Source organism: Micropterus dolomieu, linkage group LG09, assembly GCF_021292245.1.
Source record: "Micropterus dolomieu isolate WLL.071019.BEF.003 ecotype Adirondacks linkage group LG09, ASM2129224v1, whole genome shotgun sequence".
Lineage (NCBI taxonomy): Eukaryota > Metazoa > Chordata > Actinopteri > Centrarchiformes > Centrarchidae > Micropterus > Micropterus dolomieu.
Window position 1 is genome coordinate 1330236 of NC_060158.1, and position 13321 is coordinate 1343556.

Sequence of the window (13321 nt, forward strand, 5' to 3'; positions counted from 1 at the left end):
TTCCCTCTGTCGATTTTGCTGCACCATTTCTGTGTAAAGTCAGGTAAAGTCTGATCTCTGGTCTGATTGTGGTTATTTTCGTATGATAATATTCCACTGTGCAACTTTGTTACCTGCATAAAGTTACGTTTATGCTGCTTGCGATGACAGTGAGTGCAAACACCAAAGAAGTGACCTTCAGAGAATTCTGAAACTTAAGAGAACAGGGATTCTCAATAATCTCACCAGCATCCGTTGAGGTGGTGAATAAAAGTGTTGAGGATTATTTAGAAATGAATGTCAGTAAGTAGAACTTTAGAACTTGCTTTTTGAAGTTAGAGAAGTTCTGCTAGAGCGTGAAGCTGGTACCTCTCACACTTTATGATGTGATGAATTTACAACATTTAAAGATGCAAATTCGATCTTCCCCTAAATGTGATGCAAACAACTGGAAAACTACTCACATTCAGGATGTGACTTTTCAAATTCATGTTTGTATGTGAGAGGATATGACTGTTAGATATGGTCTGATAATGGAGGGGGGCAGAGCCAATAATATACCAGCCAACCATGTGTTGTAGGTCGTGTATGAAGCTAAACAACGTGCTTCAAGACAGTAGTCACAAACACAAAATTATCTAAATGTTCCTGCTTTAAAATAGCTTTGTTGTGTAAAGGTTGAAATCACAACATCAGTTTTATTTTTCAATGTCCGTGCTGTGGTATAAATGTAAAACACTTCTCAAAGGTCAGAGGACATGAATCAATACAAGAACTGTGGTGTGGTCAGAGTGAAAAGTGGTGAACAGATGAGACCACAATCAGGTTATTTATTGAAACAGTTGGTGTCCTCTGGATACTGAGGTATATAGTTAGTTTTCGGGATGTGCAGTGTGGGTGCGGGGCAGGGCTGTGCTCCGGTTTGTTCTGGGTTTGTGCCTGGAGTTCTCGGCCCTTGACGGGTGGGTGGGTTGTTGGTGGCATGCAGCTGAGCTGGTTGATTTTGCCTCGTTGCTGGTTTGGCTGGTGTTGCACGGCGGCCAGGGGGGGGGGCATGGGGGCGGCCTTAGTTTTTTCCGGCGGTTGTGGGGACGGCGGACTTTTATTAACGGGTGCACGGTGACCTGTGCGGCGCGTTTGCTGCCGGGCTGGGACTTGCTGCTGGTGTTTCTCTCCGCTGGCTTCGCAGGGGGCTGCTGGGCATTGGGTGTCGACGTGCTCGCGCAGTGTTGGACTCGTCACTTGTGCATTGGTGTTGATGATTGCGTGGTATTTGGGCGTTTTGGTTGTTCACTGCGCGGCGGTGGGGTGCTGGGGGGGGGGGCACTGGTCTATGTTGTGTGCGCGCTGCTCTTCCGCGAGTTGCGTTCCGTCGGCATTACGTTGTCAACTGGCATTTGGGTCGGCGTCTTCCGCGTTTGCATCGCGGTGCATCTGGGAATCTTTGTTTTTTGTTTTTTTCTGTATCCCACCCCTATTGGCTACTGGGGTTCTTGCCTGCCTGTTGCTGGGGTCGGTATGGCGCAGTCGTGGCGTCCCACTCTCAGTTACTTATATAAATTAATTGTTATTATTCCAGCTCTCGTGGCTGTGTTGTGTTGCTTATTTAGTGTGTGTGACTGTTTCTTGTTTTCATTTTTCTCTTAGTTGTCTTAATATGTCAGCTGTTTTGCTGCTGTTCGGCTGGTTGTCTTTTACTATTATTATTTTTATTGTTTGTTGTTGTTTTTCTCCTCCCCAAGCCCCCCTCTCTGTTCTATTGCAGGTTTGTTGCTTTCTGCATTTGGTGTTTCCCACAGCTTTTCCCTGTTGTCCCCACCTTCCATCCCCCTTCTCTTGCAGGTCTTGTCCTTTCTCTGTGCTGTCTGTTTGTCTGCCCCCCTGTCCGGCCTGGTGACAAATCAATACATAATTAAATAAATAATAAAACAGACAAAGGAGTATATTAATACTCTCTTGTTAAAGTAAAATCTGGTATAATGGTAATATGGTATCCAGATCATCATACTCTATACCAGGCTGCTGGGCAGGACAGGTTTTAAAAAAAAGAAAAAAAGAAAGAACAATTGGTATGAAAGAATTAGGTCATCCAATTGTGGTCGTAAAGGGTTTTTTTTTTTCACTCTTATTTCCACCTGCTCATCAGCCTCTTGTGGTACATTCACAACGAGAGTTTGACCTTTGCTTCAGTTTGCTGCTCCCACAGCTGTCAGTTGCATTTCACTGTTAGCAGTTCAAACAGTTAGGTCATGGTGGTCTCATCATTTTATTTATTATATTTGCTTGGGGGAAGTCAATAGATTTTTTTCCTGCCTAAAGAGGTGCCACGATTGCTGTAGTCTTGGTAGAGGAAGTTGTTTTTATCATAAAATAGTTTATAGGCTCACAAAGTCCTGATTAAAGCACATTCGGAAAACTCCAAAAGCTGGACAAGGAAAAAGCACTGCAGGGGAAATGTACAGCGACGCAGGCAAAGAAAGAGACCATCGGCAGACAACATGACGCCCTGAGAAAAGAAATCAGCAAAGAGCTTCAAAATGCTTAATTGCAATGCTTTCATATCATGTTTTTGTTTGGGCAGCTACAGGTCTCTATTATGGCCACAAGGTATGAAAATCTGACTCCACACAAGAGAAAGAGGGTTTTATTCTGACCCTTTACTAGTGTTAGCACAACGCTCAACAAAGATAGTGAATTAACATTATACCTGCTAAACATCAGCAAAACCGCCTTTTTTTTAGTACATTTATAGCATTTTAGCTGATGATAAGCTTCAGTCTTTTTGCAGGTTTTGCCACTGGTTCTGCACAATACAGTATCTGCTCTTTCCTATATTAATATGCCAATCAGCCATAACATTATGACCACTGACAGGTGAAGTGAATAACAGTGAATATCTCATTAGCGAGTGGGATATATTAGGCATGATCTAATGCAGCAAGTCTCCAAAACGGTCTGCAGTGGTCAGGTTTAGTGTTATAGTGATGTCCATGCCTCAACAGGTCAGGGCTTTTCAGGCAGCGAAAGGGAGACCATGACCAACAGGTGGTCATAATGTTATGGCTGACCGTATGAAACCGGCTTGCATGAAACAGTACTACTATATCAGAGGGTGGTCAATGTCACTTTTAATGTCACTTTGCACTTGGCACATTTTGCACAATTAGTTGCACATTTCCGCACTTTTCACCGTCTTCAAGAGTGTGATGTTTGTATGTGTGTGGTTAGCTTTCTAAACAGTCTCTATAGTTAGCTACAGTATGTAAACCGCTGTCATGCAAGTTGTTGTGCAAGTATTGTCAGAGCCTTTGTTTACCCAACATGAGGCGGGTATGTTTGTCGTTCTGAGTTCAGCAGATCTGCAGCCTCTGACTGTTCAGTTAGTACTGTTTTATTTGAACACAGAATGTCCATTTTAATATTTAATGTCCACTTGTTTCACTAAGTCTTAATCACTTCTCATGTAAAAAGTAATTTTTTTCTTTCATGGATTTTCTGTTATTATCTGCTCGTTAAGAGTCCATCAACAGCAATAAGATAAAGAGACAGATATTTTGCTCAATTAAATTTTTAGATGTTTATGGCAACAATTCATAATACTTTTATCTTTGTACTTTCCATAAAGCAGGTCTAGACCATTCCCTACAACAGGAGGAAAGAGGATGTACTGCAGCACAATGCAAGTTCCACATATGTATAGTTACAGAATGGTAGTGGTGATAATGCAAATATAAAAAATAATGATAGAAATAATAATGATCAAAATAGGACTAATAATAATTCTAGCAGCGGGTGTCAAGCAGGAACTTGGGTGCAGTAGGTGGCTTGCAACCACAGATCCAGATCACACAGCTCCAGAGCTAGAAACACCGGCAGAAAGTGACAGAAGGAGAAAGACGAAAGACGAGAAAGCACAAAACTATGAGACATAGGAATAAGTTGGGTTAGTAACATACATTTATGGAATAAGTATACAAACAAATGGAGAGGGAGACGACTACAAAGGAAAGTCTTAACCCTCTACTTAAATGTGGAGATGGGGTCTGCCTCCTGAACCCAAACTGGAACCTGGCTCTGACTGCTGGATGCTGAAAATGACTGTAACACGTTCGTTTATAGGGTGGAAATATGTATTTTTCCAACATACAGTTACTTCTTCTACGACCAGACAACATAGATGGTATCACTGTAACGTCAGTCACATCATAAAACACATTATAAGTCTAATGCAGCAGTTTAATACAGTACAATACAGTGAGACAGTGGAAATAACACATCAAATCAAGAGTGTGTTAAATATGATCGTACTTTATGTTCAAATAAGACGGAACATCACTCAAAGAATTCACAGAAAGAAAGAGCGCTATTTTTGTTAAGAGGAACATGCATCAACACTCAAACAGCTGAGTTCCTGTTCTGAGCTCACATAAAAGCTGTGGTCACCGTTTGTCTGTTCAGTCACGACAGTCTGTGCGAGGATGAGGGCGATTATCTGCAGCTGCCTGCTAGCCTGTGTTCTGTGCTGTAATGTCATGGCAGGTAAGGACTTGATTCATTCATGTGCAGCACTATGTCTCATCAGTTTTAATAGTGTTGCTTACATTTTTATCATTTCATAGACTAAGTGATGTTTGAAGAGTGTGAAGTAAACTGCACTTCAGAAGTGTGTAAACAGCCTCAATAGATTTACTGGTGATGTAAAAATGTAAAAGTTAATGCTTTAAGGTCACATACAGAAATATTCAACAACAGATAATTAAGCTTTATTTCTTAATTAAGCTTTATGGGATACGTAAACAACATTTAGCCTACTTTCTGAACTCATATCCTCCTCTGCTCAGATATTTGCTTTTTTGCTCAAACAGTCTTATTATCGTAACTGTGAGTCCAATTTCCACCTCCTGTCAGTCAAAATGCAGCTGATCTCACATCCTGGACGTCAGAATATTTAGTGTCCAAAGTTCAAGTTGGTTGAACTTTGGGTCCAAAACTTTCACTCCACTTTCACTTGTGCAGATGTGAGCGTGGCTCATCCGCATCTTTAGTCTAAAGGTCTGGTTATAATGTGGGAACACAAAGTTCAAATGTGTTCAGTAAGGTCACAGTCACTGATTCTAACTCTGATAGTAAACCACTTTTGGGTTTCTTGCAATATTAGAAATGCTGACTGAAAACTGATGCTTTTTGTAAATTCTGTTTCTTTTGCAGCAATAAATCATGAAGTAGTCGAGGAGAAGAGCCAGATCACTCTGCCATGTCCTCACCCTGTGGGTAAAGTGACGTGGAGCAGAGAGATTAATGGAAGCAAAGTTGACATACTTACAGTTGATGGTGACAGAGAGATAAGACACAATGATCCAGGCAAACGATACAGTTCACAGGCAAATAAGGCACTTCACATTCTCAGAGCTGCCGTGTCAGACGCTGGAAGATACTTCTGTAATAATGAACCAGCTGTGGAGCTGACGGTGATCCCACCAGGTAACATCAAACTTTAATAACGTTGTTCTACTTCCTGTTTTCTCTTCCTGTTATAAAATCATGTCTCTGATAAATGTTTCATTTTTCTTCAACTTTGAAAAAACTGAAATTCATCGGCACGTTAAGGAAACATAGTTTTTACTTTTAATGACAACTTTGCAATATATAATAAAATCATTACATATTTCTTGAATACTCAAAATAACCATTTAATTTAATGCCACCGCAGATTGGCAGGAACAGAAGATAATTCATTTTTCACTTTTTCTTCCTGTTACTGTAGTCAAACAGATAAATGTTGTACATCTGCATTTCCATATATTTGTTGTGTTACTGTTAATTATTTTATATATTTTAATGTGCTCAACTAAATATGAAATCAAATACATTACTACATTATTTATCTAGAAAACTGCAAAAACTATGTCTGCTTTCTGATTACATCTCGGTACAGGAACAATGACATTTAAACTTTATGCTCAAACTGAGCTCCTCACAAACAGAATGAGTTACAAGAAACTTTGACATTAAAATCTTTAGAAGAATTGTGCAGAAGCACTTTGAATGCTACTCGAGTTTAAACTGTGTTCTTACTTTGTGTGTTTGTTTAAAATGTTTAAATACTGTAGAAGAAACAAGTGCTCTGTTCATATAGAGTCACGTAGGAAAGATCACACTGATTGAAGTCCTCTCCTCTAAAAACTCATTCAGGAACTTTTCCATGGAGAAATGAAAACGCCTCCGTGAAGTCGCAGGTGTCAGTTTCTTCTGTTGGAACAGAACTCTTCACGTGGCCGCTGACTTTATCCTGAACATGTGTGATCAGTTCATGATGGAGCATTGTGAAACATGAATGTTGTTTTCTTTGTTGTGTTCAGGGACAGTCAGACTCACGGCTGCAGAGAGGACCAGGGTCACTCTGAAATGCCCTCCTGATGTTGGAGGATCAGCTGGTTCAACATGGAGCAGAAACTCCAGTGTAATACGGCAAAAAGGACGTTTTAATGTTTCACCAGTTGACAAGACGCTGACTATAACAGACCTGCGGCCTAAAGACTCTGGACTTTACTACTGTGATGGAAAACCAGCTGCGTATCTGACTGTGACCAAAGGTGAGAGACTAGAAGTCAAAAAGCTATTTAAAGTAATCATTCAACATTTTGGGAAAAATGCTGTTTTTGCTGAGTTAGATAAACTGACACTTTCATGTCGGTACGCTAAATATAAGGGTATAGCCAGCAGCCCGTTAGCTTAGCTTAGCATAAAAACTGGAAACGTCTACCAGCACCTCTAACATGTAGTGAATTTTAGAGGTGGCACAATTGCATACAAAGTCTGCAAATATGTGTTAAAGCCTTTATCCCCGGGATTTATGAATCTGCTGAATAAATGTACACAGACAAGAGGAAAATGGAGAGACTGCAGCGTAAAAACAGAATAAGAGTTCAGCTGAAAACAAACACAGAAACTGTCTGTTGCTAGCTAACTCACAGCTGACGTACAGGGTGCAGTGATGCACAAGAGGCTTGTTGTCGCTACAAGGTTGCTAATTTTACACTTTGCTTTGTACAGATAAGACAGACAAGATGTAATGTGATAAATCTGGGGCAGGCAACAATGGAGAGACTAGCTACCCAACTGTAAAAATCCACAGCCACATATATGTGACATGTTTCATATTTGAGTCAGAGCGTTTGATTTATTGATTGCCGCAGGGATGTAAAGATTATTTCAACACATACAACACAAAATGCTTCTGGAATAAATTGCCTTCCCCACCACTTTAATTGGTGAGCTTTAGAGGTTCCTGTAGGTGGAGGTTACCTTTGGACAGAACCTAGCTGTTTCCAGTCTTTATGCTAAGCTAAGAGAATTAGCTTCAGGCTGTAGCTTAATATTTACCTCACAGTTGTGAGAGTGGTCTCAATCTGAATATATAACTCTCAAGAAAGTGTGTTTTTGTGTTAAGTATTCCTTTGAACAGATAATGCAGAAAAATAACTGCATACAAGGCTAAATAAAAGAAAATATGACTAATCTGCAGAGCAACCAAGAGGGAAACTGTAATGCTTCCTTCTAATGAAACTTGTGAGGTTGATCGTATTTTACACATAGCAAATCAAGTAAACACCATCCTCTGCATTCAACACTTTTAAGTGACACACTAAAAAACATCCTTTTCCCTATTTCAAAATTAGTATACGTTTTCATGAAATTCTATTTTAAAGTGTCCAATATAAATACATATTGAGTCCTTTATTATGCCTTATACTGTATGTCTTCTATCTCACACTGAAGGTAACAAGGCACCACCCAAAACAACAACTCCAACTAAAATGACAACAACAACATTAACCTCAACACCAACACCAACAACTCCAACTACAACAACCTCAACACCAACAACTATGCCTACAACAAGACAAACAACAACAAGACCAACAACAACAAGACAAACAACAACAAGACCAACAACAACACGAGCAACTACAACAAGACAAACAACATCAACACCAACAGAGCCTCGTCCAGCAGCAGCAACAGCACCATCAACACCACCTGCAAACACTGATACAACAAAAGAAAAAGGTTCCAACAAGAAACCCGGAGAGGACGAGAGTAAGATGAAACAGAACGAAATGTTAAATAGTTAAATTGATGAAAGGTGATCAGTCTGAGAGACAAAGAAAAAAGCGTAAAGCAGTTATTTAAAGAAGACGCTGCAGATATTTTCAGTAACAGTCTGAAGTCAAGTTTAACTCAGCGTGCAAATGAAACTTGAGGTTAAAGTCTAATATGGGAAGTTGAGCGCACAGCTCGCTCTGCATGACTGTGGTTCAAATTGAGAGATCACTGCTGGTAGACATGCAATGAAAAAGTTCTTGTTCCTTTTTTAAAAATGGTGAAAGATTTTTCTGACATTCTGTGTCACATTGTTAAAATCTGGCAAGACCTTTTACAGATTTACAGGATTTACATTAAACACATGCACAATGTATTCATGACCAGTCAGAGGCTTAATTAATTTCTTTCATTATATTTTGACTTGAAAGAATGGACCATTGCATGCATGGAGAATCAAATTTATCTTAAATTGTAATTACATTTTAAATGTGAATACCTGATACATAACTTCCATTTAAATGAATGCAAGAATGTACAGTAATTCTTACTTGATCTACTTTCTAGGTATCTCAGACTGGTGTTATGACTAATTGAAACTGCAGAGGAGATATCTTGAATATGAAGTATTGCTATTTTAGGATACCTATAAAGGAGTTAGAGATAATCTGCAAAGCATAGTGGTGGAAGCTGTTTGAACATAAAAAGGTTTAATTGATTGAATTTGCATTTTGAATCGACATAACTTGGAGATAAATATATTCAGTCAATAAATTTTAATAGGATGTATCGTATATTAATCTTTTACTTGTCCTAAATATATTGTAGTGATTATATTTAATGTAAATCCTGTCAATCTTTAAAGTGTTAAAAAGTGATTGCCGTATTCTCTGTGCCCCGCACAAAAGGTAATAAAACAACAGCTTCAATAACAAAAATAACTTAAACTACAACTTTAACCACATGTACAACATTAACATCAGAGGCAAATCCAGGTAAGACCACAGTAATAAAATAATATCATACAGAGAAAGCAAGAAAGACAGAGACAATGTGAAATATGAAACAGATATTAATGTTTGTTAAATCTCCCATACATCAGATTTGACACAAACACAATGCAACAATCAAGTCTAAGCTATAGATACAGAATCTAGTCAATGGAACATATTATGCATGTCAAAATACTGCACTTTATATAATAATACTCTCTTTGTTTGTTGTTTGATTTGTGCTGTTAGACAAACTCAGCTGTGTTTGTAAATGACATATTTGTTCAGTGTTGTGTCTGTAATGTGTTGTACTGCTCCCCCGTGCTGTGTATAACATTCAATAAGTTATTAATTCTTACTTTGTCTTTCATTGGCTCCTAAAGACCAGAAACAACTTCTTTTTGGGGGGATTGGAATAGTTGTCTCCTTCCTCCTGCTCCTCCTCCTCCTCATCCTTTACTGTACTTGGAGACGCAGGTTTAAAAAACGAGGTGAGTAAAACTTTTCCTATATGCATATCCTGTATTTACAGTATATGTGTCCTCACTTTTGTTACCGGCGGTTTACACATTAATGGCTGTGTGATGTGTTATTTTGAAGGGACAGCAAATTTACACTGTTATAGAAGCTGTACACTCACTACTTCACATTGTAGCAAGGTGTCATTTCTTCAGCGTAAGATATAATCAAATATTTACTAAAATGCGAGAGGTGTACTCACTGTAATGAGATACTGTTTACAGCAGATACATATCAAGAAATTTGATGAATACATATTTAGGAAGATGAGCTAACAATTGAAACATATAAGATATATATTTTTTCTTACACAATATAATATGTATGTTCATGTGCAATAACAGCTAAATCTAACCACCAGCACACTAACCTGCTACTCACAGAAGCTTTTCATGCTTCTTTGTATTTTTTCTTTACTGTCCGGCCTACTCCCCCTGGCATATAAAGATCTAGGCTTGTAAGCTTAGTTCAGCTGCTAATGGGACAGTACGTTCTCATAGTTTATTCTAAAGATAGATTTGTGCCACTGACTCATGTCCCCTCACTGTGGGGGCAGTTCATACTCTTAACAGAGTAGGTTCAATAAAACTGGATGGTGACGCAAAGCTAATAAGCCACCATAACTTCCTTTATTTTGGACTCTCCGACTCTCAGATCCCTTAAAAGGTTTGCTATTTGCCAACATCATAAATTTGAGCCCATTTATTCCCATTGAATCATGTAAATTAGATGTGAAACTTTTAAATACTGGTGTGACCAACATTATATATATTTTATATATTATCACAAAATGCAAACTTAAAATTACTTCAAATTCAAAAGGAAGTTTGAATTCACCCAAGGTACTGTTTAGTTACTGTTAATTTATTTTTTCAAAATCATTTTGAAATATATTAAATTAATATTTTACTTTGTTTTTAATGCAAGTTCAGGGCTCTCAAGTCTCACACATTCACCATGAGACACACATTTCAACCAGCTCACACGGCACGCCTTGTATTTCTCACGCTGAGAAGTAAGGGGTAACGTCCACCAAGCTGTCCCACAAATAGGCTACAATTAATGGAAGAAGCGCAGGCACACAGAGTGAAGTTAAAGCTAAGTTAAACGCCACCTACCAGCCAATCAGAAATAAAACTTTATTTCTGGGTAAATTCTGTGATCCTGCTGTGAGAGCTGATTTTGGGGAATATAGCCACATTCTTGCAAAATTATTATTGATGCAGCCAGACCTCACAAACGGCTTTGCAACAAGAAGCTTTGGCTTAGCCTCGGCCACCTGAAACTAAGAAACGGACTAGAGATGACGGTGAAAATGGCTGGCACTGCTGTTCAGTTGGTTTGTTTTTGTTTATTTGATACATTTGTACTTGTATTTAAAATGTAGTACAAGTTAAAGTTCTGAGAAAACTGCCCAAATCTTAAAATTAAGATTCTTCTATCACTATCTATCTGGCATCAGCAGCATCCTGTTTGTCGTCATGGTTTAAAGCAGATAATCGGTGGTTTACTAATATTGTGACGTTGTAATCTTTTCGCAGGAAGTGAAGGAATGCAGCCTGTCTATGATGAGATACAGGAAGGTGTAGTGTTTCGGCCAATAAGTGGTGAGAAATAAGAAGTGTAACATTTTAAATAAACACAACTTCCCTTTTCCCTTATGACTGAGAATGATGTCAGATTATATTCTACACTACTGTGCTTGCATTCATGTGCAGTGAGTATTGTGACATTTATGACTCTTCTGATGACTTGAATGCAAAATGTTGAAATCCTCTTCAGGAGAAACACAATGTTTAACCTGTTTCTCAAAGTGCAACTTCAGTCATATATCCGACTCTGGTTAATAAGCAAAAATTTATGTTTTTATTATAAGGTTATTTTGCACTTTCAACTTCATACACAAAGATGCTTTTATATTTATTCTCTGTCTTACAAAACAACCAAGAAAATCTAACTGAACATTAAACATGGCCCTAATATGCCGTCTAACATATCTTCAACATGGATTTCTTGTTGAAGATATCACTAACCCCAAATGTATGTTATCTAGTTGTTGCATATAACTATGAGATGTTAAGTCACAAGATACAGGAGTTATGTTTACTAGATAATTTTGATGATTTTTCTGAATTTCTTGTACTTGAATGCAGTTCTGAATGGCATTTTCCAAACAAACCAGGCTTTAACCAGTGATCTTCTTCTTCTTCTACTACTTTCTTGTCTCACTTTATAAATTGGATTAATCCTGCATTGATGTCTACAGTTCCCCTACGAGGGAACTCGAACTGCGTCGGTGCAGACACTATGGGAATGTCACACACTACCGTTCTAGTAACACCAATAGGGTTGGAGTAGTTTCATTCATAGTTCAGCCCTGCCACGCCCGGAGGCGTTCCCATAGTGTCGTCACCGACGCAGTTCGAGTTCCCCTTCTCGGGGAACAAGGGTTACATAGAGACGTTTTCTAAAGCAAGCTCTAAAATTGTAATTGGGTATCAACGCCTGTGGTGTAACAGTAGCCTGACAAGTGGCTTTAATTTGGTTCTGGTTATTAATGCTTGTTGGTAAATGTTTTAATAGATGGATCAGATCCAAATGATCCCACATATTGCACCATCCCTGATCTTCCACCAGTGGGAAGGAGGACTGGTAAGTACCGAGCCCTCAACATTTAAACTCACACATTTTAATTTAAATCAAATATTCTGGTCATGTATTTCTGGTTAAATACAGTTTACATTCAATATATTTAATTCTTTACAGAGACATTGCTTCCTAATGAGTCCCCATATTCCTTGATCGACAGCACTTTCCTTGGAGGAAATAATGAAGGTAACTTTAACCATTAGTTCCTCATTTTGGCTTGTGCGGTTTTATTAAATTGAACTCTGTCAATCCATGTATTTGCAAATAAAACAAAGTAAAAAGGGAGCAAATTAAACCAGAATACACATATTTTGTAAGAGTTACATTGGAAATCTCTGATTCATACAGCCACTTAATTTCAAAATTGGTGAATAAAGAAATTAAAACCTGTACTATAAAAAATAGTGAATGAGAAGTAGATGGTAAAAACTGACAAAAATCTGTTGACTGTTATTTATTTTCTGGATCTGCAGGTTCGACGCAGCTCAGTGCCTTGGAGAAACCGAAAGAACCTGAAAACAACAACGACCAATCTTTCGTTTGACCTGTACTTCTACTTCTGCCTTTGTTGTTAATCTGTGCGATTAATCGGTGGGGACAAAAACGAGAGCAGTATGGGAAGTGTAATCAATTTGATCCAGTCTGACATCTGTGAGCCATTGAGTGCAAAGAGGGACAATGATGAATGTGTGTGACAGCCTCCGTTATAATCATAAAAGAGGAAGAAATACATACACAAATGTGAAAATAAATAAATGTGAATACAAATAAATGTGTAAATAAAAGTATATATTTAAATAAATGAACAAAGATGGAAAAATACTGTATATTGATATTTATTTATTGTAATTTTACTCTTTAATTAATCACTATAATTTATTTATTTCCTGTGTCACTTCTGGACCCCTATACGGTCGCGTCTATATGGCAAGTGCCCTGTTTGTGTGTTTTTACTAAGGGAGCCACCTCTGGGCTAACAGCTGCTCCACCAGCTTCTGAAGTAAAAAAAAAATAGAAAAAAGTTAAACATGTTCCTTGGTTTACCATCCTTGTAAAACGAATGAGTATCTAAACAATAT

The 13321-nt window shown here is 38.2% G+C and overlaps 1 protein-coding gene across 1 annotated transcript; it reads left to right on the top strand.

Annotated features, from left to right (window-relative positions):
• The first annotated feature begins 4457 nt into the window (after window positions 1-4457).
• LOC123976701 (cadherin-related family member 5-like) lies at window positions 4458-12939 on the top strand. The gene is made up of 10 exons (XM_046059050.1): window positions 4458-4518; window positions 5188-5460; window positions 6339-6572; window positions 7759-7870; window positions 7928-8079; window positions 9458-9565; window positions 11135-11200; window positions 12177-12245; window positions 12360-12428; window positions 12716-12939. The coding sequence occupies exons 1-10, from the start codon at window positions 4458-4460 to the stop codon at window positions 12784-12786; spliced, it is 1215 nt and encodes a 404-aa protein (XP_045915006.1). The 3' UTR covers window positions 12787-12939.
• Window positions 12940-13321: the final 382 nt, after the last annotated feature.

What these genes read in the sequence shown, in the direction of transcription:
- LOC123976701 (XM_046059050.1), top strand. Translation starts at nt 4,458, where the DNA reads ATGAGGGCGATTATCTGCAGCTGCCTGCTAGCCTGTGTTCTGTGCTGT. An exon ending in GCTGACGGTGATCCCACCAG is followed by an intron (nt 5,461 to 6,338) that starts GTAACATCAAAC and finishes TGTTGTGTTCAG; the next exon opens with GGACAGTCAGACTCACGGCT. An exon ending in ACCAGTGGGAAGGAGGACTG is followed by an intron (nt 12,246 to 12,359) that starts GTAAGTACCGAG and finishes AATTCTTTACAG; the next exon opens with AGACATTGCTTCCTAATGAG.